This window comes from Salvelinus namaycush, chromosome 40 (assembly GCF_016432855.1).
Source record: "Salvelinus namaycush isolate Seneca chromosome 40, SaNama_1.0, whole genome shotgun sequence".
In the NCBI taxonomy this organism is placed as follows: Eukaryota; Metazoa; Chordata; class Actinopteri; order Salmoniformes; family Salmonidae; genus Salvelinus; species Salvelinus namaycush.
In genome coordinates, this window is record NC_052346.1 from 11,667,656 (window position 1) to 11,677,364 (window position 9,709).

The following is a 9,709-nucleotide window of genomic DNA, read 5'->3' on the forward strand; positions in this document are numbered from 1 at the left end:
AATACATTGGATTATTGCTTTTTAACCATGGGGGAAATGTGTAACACTTTACTTAAAGCAGACAGGTATAATGCTTTATAACTTGTTATAAGCATCCTTTATGATTATCTTTTAACAAGGCTTATAACGTATCTTTCTATGGAGCAAATCTTCACCTGGCCAAAGTATTGTTTCTTCATGATCTCATAACACAGTCATCATGCTTCTAACTGAGCTGCTCATCTGGGGGGAGGTTTGTTATGCTTCCTGCTTCCTGCTTCCTGCCTGTCTGCCTGTCTGTGCTGCCTGCGCTGCCTGTGCTCCGTGCAGAGTGACATTGAGCCTCACCCTTTCGGGGCTCTCTCGTGTTTCACTCCAGTGCACATTTCACTGGTCTCTTCACTCCTCCGTCAGACAATGAGCTTTTTACTGCATATATTATCCCTGTTGTTGTTACGCTTGTTGTTCTGTTTTCTTAGTATAAAAAAAGGAAATGAATTATTAATAGTAGCAGTCAGATATTTATGAGATGTTTTGTATTTGGCATATTTTACCTGTCGTCCATCATTTCTGTCAATGGTAGGGATGAAGTGGAATGATGAAGTTTTTCTACAGTTGTCAAATGTAAAATACATTTTTGGTGTGTTTTCTCTGGTGAGCAAAATTGTGTTGCTTTGAATATGGTTACAAAATATTGATGTGATATTGTAATAGGAACTTCCAGGTGAACAACAAGGAGAGCAGTCGTAGGTAAAGTCATGGAAATATTCACTTTAGCCATCTTAAATTCCGCCATTAGAGGTATACACATACCGTAAGTGTCACGCCCTGACCTTAGTTCCTTTTTTATGTCTCTATTTTGGTTTGGTCAGGGCGAGAGTTGTGGTGGGCATTCTATGTTTATGTTCTATGTTTTCTATTTCTATGTGTTTGGCCGGGTGTGGTTCTCAATCAGAGGCAGCTGTCTATCGTTGTCTCTGATTGAGAACCATACTAGGTATCCTTTTCCCACCTGTGTTTTGTGGGTAGTTGTTTTCTGTCTTTGTGTCTGTACCAGACAGGACTGTTTCGTTTCGTTTCGTTTCATTCTCTTTGTTATTTTGTTTAGTGTTCTGTTTTAATAAATTAACATGAACACTTACCACGCTGCGCTTTGGTCCGATGATTCCTCATCTTCAGACGACAAACATTACAGTAACATTTGTAATTTGCACATTGACATAGCACATTTTGTGTTTGCTGCTACTCTTCAATCTGGCTTTTAATGAATCAAATTGATAACAACAAAATGTTGAAAAAATAAACACTAACTACACATCTAATGTAATATCATAAATAAATGAAATATCATTCCATCAAATCCCAATAAACATATTTTAATTTAGTCTACTCCAGCAATAAAAAAAACGGTTTACACCAACATCTTCTTTGAGGTGAGTGTTGAGGACACAGATACTGACCATCATCAATATGATACTAAACAGTGATGAAGATATCCAACTGTGCTGTCATGATTATGAGGTTCTTCCTTTATATCCCAGTCAACAATCTCTTGAGTGTTGTTCCACAACCATGACTCTTAAATAGTGATTACTGTGCCCCCTACTGGTTATAGAATAATACTGCACTATAATTTAAGACGTTTAGACAGAATGAATATCACAGACAATATGTTTATGAATAATTCCACTATAATGACTCCAAGTATACAGTTAGTGACAGATCAAATGACTTTCTGTGTGAAACCAGGATGGATTGAATAATTTCCTCATCTGATCATCTACATAATCTGACTATTTTAGAGGCCGGTATTAAATCAAAGAAAAGGCCAATGAAAAAAGCATAGGGGAAATTGTGTCAATTTGTCAGCGAATTAAATTTGGAGAATTTGACACAAAGCATTTGTCACAAAAATACATTTTTCACTCAGAGAGTCTCGGAGACTTGCAAAATGAAGAAAATGACAGGCTGAAACGGCTTGTCGCGATCTATCAAACCGTATTGTATGGTTGTTATGTAATGATTATTGGTTGTAGTGGCAGTAAGCAGATAACCATCATTCTTTCAAGGCTGTACTTGTGTTGGTGGTTACCCAGCTAGCACAGTGGATCTGGGCAGATTCCGGCTGAGAGTCGGGGCACTAGGCTGAGAGTCAGACTCGGCCGACGTCATGTGGCCGAGTATTACTTATGGATAGGATGCGGAGATTGAGCTCGGGCTGATTCCGGTGTGAGTTATCTGGCCCGAAATGATTACTTAGGCCTCGGGCAGATTGGGGCTACTCTCTGGCAGATGATTACACGGGCTGCTTTATATAATTAACATTTCATTATTTATTATTCCATATTTTCTCATTGTTTCTGTGATCAAAAAATACAATTAACATTTAACTAAAAAAATGTAAGTATTTTGTGTAGTATACTACTGTGTAGTATTTTGATACTGTCACGTTCGTCATAAGGAGTAGACCAAGATGCAGCGTGGTATGTTTCCATCCTTTATTATGGAATAGAAAACTTCAAAGAACAAAATAACAAAACGAACAAACGAAACGTGACGCTATAATAATGCTCACAGGCAACTAAACATAGACAAGATCCCACAAAGCACAATGGGAAAATGGCTACCTAAATATGATCCCCAATCAGAGACAACGATAAACAGCTGCCTCTGATTTGCCGGAAGCTCTGGACTGGGAACTGTCGCCGGAAGCTCTGGACTGGGAACTGTCGCCGGAAGCTCTGGACTGGGAACTGTCGCCGGAAGCTCTGGACTGGGAACTGTCGCCGGAAGCTCTGGACTGGGAACTGTCACCGGAAGCTCTGGACTGGGAACTGTCGCCGGAAGCTCTGGACTGGGAATTGTCGCCGGAAGCTCTGGACTGGGAACTGTCGCCGGAAGCTCTGGACTGTGGAGGCGCACTGGAGGCCTGATGCGTGGGACCGGTACAGGTGGCACCGGGCTGATGACACGCACCTCAGGGCGAGTGCGGGGAGGAGGCACAGGACGTACTGGACTGTGGAGGCGCACTGCAGGTCTGATGCGTGGGACCGGTACAGGTGGCACCGGACTGATGACACGCACCTCAGGGCGAGTGCGGGGAGGAGGCATAGGACGCACTGGGCTGTGAAGGCACACTGGAGACACAGTACGTATGGCCGGCGCAGGATATACTGGGCCGTGGAGGTGCACTGGAGGTCTGGAGCGTAGAGCTGGCACAACGCGTCCTGGCTGGATGCTCACTTTAGCCCGGCAAGTGCGGGGCACTGGCACAGGACGCACTGGGCAGTGAAGGCGCACTGGCGACACAGTGCGTAGAGCTGGCGCAGGATATCCTGGACCGAGGAGGCGTACTGGAGACCAGGAGCGCTGAGCCGGCACAACCCGTCCTGGCTGGATGCTCACTTTCGCACGGCAAGTGCGAGGAGCTGGCACAGAACGCACCGGGCTGTGGATGCGCACTGGAGACACATTCCGTATCTCCACAAAACATGGTGCTGACTGGTCCCACGCTCCTCACGGCGACTGTCTTGCTCCAGACACAAAAACATCCACTCTACCTCATCACTCCCCTCAACTATCTCACATTACTCCTCGCTCAGTCTATCCCAATATTCCTCTTCGCTCCCAGACTCGCCCCTCGGCTTCGCCGACCATCCCGTTCCCCCCCCCCCCCCCCCCCCCCTGCCTCTCGGGCTTCCGTCGTGGTCGTGAACTTCGGAGTCGCCGTTGATCCTCCTGCGTCTGCTTCCATGGAAGGCTTTCGTCTCCTGCCATTATCTCCTCCTAAGTCCAGGATGTCTTTACCTCCTGGCCACGCTGCTTGGTCCATTTGTGGTGGGATCTTCTGTCACGTTTGTCATAAGGAGTAGACCAAGATGCAGCGTGGTATGTTTCCATCTTTAATTATGGGATAGAAAACTTCAAAGAACAAAATAACAAAACGAACAAACGAAACGTGACGCTATAATAATGCTCACAGGCAACTAAACATAGACAAGATCCCACAAAGCACAATGGGGAAATGGTTACCTAAATATGATCCCCAATCAGAGACAACGATAAACAGCTGCCTCTGATTGGGAACCATACTAGGCCAACATAGAAATATAATTCACCTAGATAACCCACCCTTAAATCACACCCCGACCTAACCAACATAGAGAATAAAAGCTCTCTATGGTCAGGGCGTGACAGATACTTTGTGCAAGGCAATTGATAACCATTCAAAACTTTGTGGATGGAGCTTCCCGAGTGGCGCAGCGGTCTAAAACATTGCATCGTAGGGCAAACTGCGTTGCTACAGATGCTGGTTTGAGATCCGTGCCGTCCGCGACCGGTTGTCCCATGAGGCGACTTACAATTGGCCCAGCGTCATTCGAGTAGGGGAGGGTTTGGCCGGCCAGGATGTCCTTGTCCCATCGCGCTGTAGCGACTCCCGTGGCGGGCCAGGTGCATGCACGCTGACACGGTCACCAGGTGTACGGTGTTTCCTCCGACCCAAAATGTTTTTTTTTGTGGATGGGTATAATTGTATGTATAAAATGTATAATAGTAATATTTAAAATTACTAAATCGGGTAATTTGTATACATTTATTTACATTTGCATTGGGCCGCTTCTGGGGGGATTCTGGTAAGATGCCGGCAAAGTCGGCTGAATTCCGGTAGACGAAAATGGCCTGATGTACTTGGGCCATTTCTGGGCAGTCATTCATTTTGATTCCGGGCCGAGTCCGACACCCGATTCCGGGCCGATTCAATCAGTTCCGGCCCCCCGGAAGAGGGTGTTGTCAGTTCTGGTTTGTTATGTCATCTATACACACGAAACAAGTGAATGTGATTTATAAACATACTTTCTGTTTTACCAGATCACTTGTACATTCATACCAAACATCAACATATTTGATATGTATAAAATAATATAATTGTTGAAACGTATGATGCAGTCATTGATTTGTGCAGAACCTCAGACCAATCTAAATAAGAGTATACTATTTGTGTCGTATCAAAATAAATCAGAAAAGTGTTTATACAAACAGTAGCCTTGTTCAGTAACCTTGTTCAGTAGCCTTGTTCAGTAGCCTTGTTCAGTAGCCTTGTTCATTAACCTTGTTCATTAACCTTGTTCAGGATCTTCATTCAGTAGCTTTGTTCAGTAGCCTTGTTCAGTAGCCTTGTTCAGTAGCCTTGTTCAGTAACCTTGTTCAGTAGCCGTGTTCAGTAGCCTTGTTCAGTAGACTTGTTCAGTAGCCTTGTTCAGTAGCCTTGTTCAGTAGCCTTGTTCAGTAGACTTGTTCAGTAGCCTTGTTCAGTAGCCTTGTTCATCTCCTATTCACTACTGTATTATTACACTCACTATAGCCAACTGGTAAATAAAAAACATACTTAAAAAATCATGCTATTAGTATTCTCCTGTTTAAAATATCTAATTGAATGACCTTGATACTGATGAAATTACTGAAAAAAATGCTGCTGTGTTTATCTGTAAAGTTTTGCTTACAGAATACATACACACACTTTCTCTCTCTCTCTTTTACAGTTATATAGTTGGCATCAATCTGACAAAACTCAAATAAATGGTAATTTTGAACACAAGCACATCTCTCTTGCTCTGTCTTTGTTTGCACTGGCTATTTGCCACATCATAAAAAACAATCACCAGTATCATATCCCTAACATTTAACCAGGTTACCACATATCCTCATACAAAAAGCACCACTACAAGAATATGACAATATCAATTACATGGAACCCACTGATTTCCCATTCTTCCAAAGTAGAAGAGATCAGCTGAATACATGGTCCAGGTCAAAGGTCAAATATTGTCTCCCCCGCATTTTGTTTCCCAACACAACAGCCCCTCAGGCGCTGCTAACGTTCTCTTTCCTGCATCTCTATCGGACTGTGGGGGGGCTGTCAGTCCCCAGGTGGAGCTGTCGAGTACTGTTCAGCCCCACCAGCTAGTCAGTCAGTGTGTCCAGGAGAACAATGCTTTGGGTTATTCATCGATTGCCTATTTCAATCCTAGCGAAAGCTACTCCATGAACACACACACACACGAGCACACACACGTACAAACGAGTGGACACACACACACACACACACACACACACACACACACACACACACACACACACACACACACACACACACACACACACACACACACTCCAACCGCAAGCACACCTATAGGCTTATTTATGATGAGCATATCATCCTACTACTACAGTATGTATACCAGCCGTGAGGCTCCTTGTAAAACATCCTAAATCTATACATTTAATGGTAGAATATATAGATAAAAAACGAATGAACAGATGACTGAATAAATTAATGGGAAGTACTGATTACTGGTTGTTCTGTGGGCTGCTCAATTGATTTGACAGCATGCAACAGTGTGTGTGTGTGTGTGTGTGTGTGTGTGTGTGTGTGTGTGTGTGTGTGTGTGTGTGTGTGTGTGTGTGTGTGTGTGTGTGTGTGTGTGTGTGTGTGTGTGTGTGTGTGTTTGCATGTGTGTGCATAACTGTAAAAGAAATGTCATTATTATGTGATTGTGTTACTTGTGAATGTGTAATCAGTTAATCTGTGTGTCTACGGTATGTGTTCATTCACTGTGTGTGATCTGTCACAGTATTAGTATTAGTATTATGTAAATAGATAAACACAAACATCAACACACTGTACCTTATGGAGATAAAGAAAAACCTTCAACCAAATAACAGGTTCTCCCACAACCTTGCAGTGTCTTAGATTAAAAAGGCAGTCAGCTCACCTTGAATTCTTCAGCAGGATCCTTGACGTTATTTTGTACACATCACGTCAGAAACATGTGAAACACTTCTCAGGCAGTGCTTCACTACTTTTTTGCCTGGAGTGAGCCTCACAGGGTGCATTATTTCTGAAGAGGTGTCGTTTCAAAATGAGGGGTGCTGTAGCTCTGCTGGTGTTGCTGTTCTGTCGGTCTGGGGCATGGGCTCAGGGAGAGAGTGGAGGGGATAGAGAGATTTTGGTGGAGAGCCACGGGACTGAAGATACAGAGTTGACTAGCAAACAGACGACCGGCCAGACCATCACAACGCCTGATATCTGGGGTGAGGTAGAAGAGCTTAGAGACATGGTGGATAACCTGGGAACCATGATTTTGGAGCAGAGAGAGAAGATGAGGAACATGGAGAAAAAGATGGAAAGAAGGTGGAGAGAAAAATGGCAGAGAGGAGCTGAGGCCAGACTGGAGAGTGAGAATGCTAGTATTTATGGAATTTGGTTCATTTAAAAGTAATTTCAGTGGAGGAACAACATGTTTTTGAGAATTGTTTTGTTTCCATAAATCCAGCTATGGGGGCCAGACTGAGTGTCATCGAGAGGGAGGTAGAGGACTTGAAAGAACAGAATACAGGTAGAGGGGCTGTTTTGTAATATAAATTAATTTGTTATAATGAGGTCAGTTCAGAGGAGGATCATGAACTTACTTTTTTCCCATAATTCTAGCCATGGGTACCAGACTGAGTGCCAGTGAAAGGGAGGTGGAGGAGCTGAAGAGAATGAATGCAGGTAATGTAATTTGTCCACCAACATCAGTTGTTTCTCGTTAGAAAGAAAGGGTGATAAATAAAACTGTATTTGTAAAATTGTCTATGAAATTGTTTATAGACAGTTATTTATGCGTATTTCTCATATGAACTCACTTTTCATGGCTGTTTCCCATGCCATTTTAGCCCTGGAGGCCAGAGTGACAGACAGTGAGAATGGAAACACAGGTAAAGGACCGGATTCCCGGATCGTAGGCGTTTGTTGCCATTTCCTACTCCTCAGAACTTTCATATTACGAACGTGTCGGGGATCTGTTAAATGATGACCCTAGTTTTGCCAAGGAGAAAGCACTGAGCTATGTAGGGAGAAAGGCAGGATCCCATGTTTGAGATAATGGAGGGGGATAATAGAGAGAGACTACTTCCTGGAGGACGATGCCATGCTGACTCTTTCGTTTCCATGTGAATTCTTAAAAAGATGAGTGGGGCGAAGGATTAAGAGGGTGTGAATGATGCTGAATGGGCGTAAACAAAGAGCCCTCTAGAAAGTGTGAAAATTATTCAAGGTCTTTTTTCCTCCTACTTGTCTCCAAAATGTAATAACAGGTTTATCAAATTTCCAAGAAGCATAACTTAATTATATCATATTATATGCCGTTTTGAAGCTGAGTCTGTACTTTTATAAAATGTAAAAGAAAGACAATCTTGAAAATTGGACATAAGCTCACCTTCCTGAGTTCAGTCACATATATGAAATCATTCTGCTTAAAACAGAGAGTTTAAGCTTCAGTTTACTAATCTGTCTTTTTGTAATGGTAGCCTTAGAGGCCAGACTGAATGCCAGCGAGGGGATGGTGGAGGAGCTGAGGAGAGAGAATGCAGGTAAACTCCATGGTGAATATACTGTAGGGCTGCAATTGCACATGCTTGTAATCTAATGGAATGGCTGTTGGGCTGTTGGCGAATCAGTGTTATTTTTTTCTTCATTGCCGAATGCGTTTGTAATATGATAAATGTTGCAGATTGCATCTTTGCTTTTCCCTTAAACCTTTCATTAGGATTTAATTTCCATGTTTTTTTAGGTGAATTTTGTCTTCATCAGGCTCATATTATGCATTTAACATCGTTTGTTTTTGTCTTTAATCAGTGAATTTGATTTCCCTCCTCTGTGTTCATAGACAGACCAAAGGTGGCCTTCTCTGCTGGTTTGACTAATGATGGATATGTAGGACCCTTTAATAGTATCACCATACTAGTATACAGAAGGGTCATCACCAACATCGGCAAGGCCTACAACCCAAATACAGGTACAGAACACACTAACACCCCCTTTTCACCTTGTATTCAAATGTGACCTGGGATCAGATCATGTTCACATTAGACATCTGCTATCAGACAGGTGTACACATGCATTGTGATTGTGTCATCTTTATCCCATATAAAAACATGTAGACAACCAGCGATTCCAGCGTTGCTAACAGTGTCGGTGACAGTCTATTGACTTATTTTACTCTCCTCTGATGCAGGTGTCTTCACAGCACCAGTGAGAGGACTCTACTACATCAGATTCACTGCCATGGGTCTCAAGGGTCCACAGTCCGTAGGTGCCTATATTTACCATAACGACAAGAGTGTCATGTTCAATCACCCGAACAATGACAATGGACATAATAGGTTCTTGTCTAATGCGTTGACTCTAGAGCTGGAGGCCGGGGATGTGGTTTATATGCGTCTCCCAGTAAATCAGGAGCTCTATGATGAAAAGTCGAGTAACTACAGCACCTTCAGTGGCTTCCTGCTCTTCCCTATGTGAAGGGAGCACTCTGGTGTGAGTTTGAGATCAATAAATAAGACAGATTATTTCTATCATTGATGCAAAGCGACTCCTTCACTCCATCCAGGCTTTTCCTTGTATTTTTGACAGTTAGAATTGCAGAGGCAAAGGAAAATAAGATAATAATAATCATAAAAATGAATGATTTATTTGATTTGAAAATGTAAAAGGTTGTTACATTCATATGTTGATGGACATGATAATAAGTCCAGACCCCTCTTTGACAAGGAACCAAATCAAAGTGTGAACTGGTAACACAACAATGGTGCTTGACCTAGTAGTGGTGTTCAAGGCACTCTCAGGTTGACATTAAACAGGCTGTGTGTGGCTCTCTCCCTACCTCCCCACGGTAAGGCCTCCACACCA

The 9,709-nt window shown here is 43.0% G+C and overlaps 1 protein-coding gene across 1 annotated transcript; it reads left to right on the forward strand.

Annotated features, from left to right (window-relative positions):
• The first annotated feature begins 7,470 nt into the window (after positions 1–7,470).
• Positions 7,471–9,322, forward strand: LOC120033216 (complement C1q-like protein 2). Its single transcript, XM_038979498.1, has 5 exons — positions 7,471–7,531; positions 7,696–7,737; positions 8,329–8,391; positions 8,688–8,816; positions 9,036–9,322. The coding sequence occupies exons 1-5, from the start codon at positions 7,471–7,473 to the stop codon at positions 9,320–9,322; spliced, it is 582 nt and encodes a 193-aa protein (XP_038835426.1).
• Positions 9,323–9,709: the final 387 nt, after the last annotated feature.

Bases quoted from the DNA above. Each gene is read 5' to 3' on its own strand.
- LOC120033216 (XM_038979498.1), top strand. From the start codon at position 7,471: ATGGGTACCAGACTGAGTGCCAGTGAAAGGGAGGTGGAGGAGCTGAAG. The intron at 7,532-7,695 runs GTAATGTAATTT...ATGCCATTTTAG, and splicing joins GCTGAAGAGAATGAATGCAG to CCCTGGAGGCCAGAGTGACA. The intron at 7,738-8,328 runs GTAAAGGACCGG...TTGTAATGGTAG, and splicing joins CAGTGAGAATGGAAACACAG to CCTTAGAGGCCAGACTGAAT.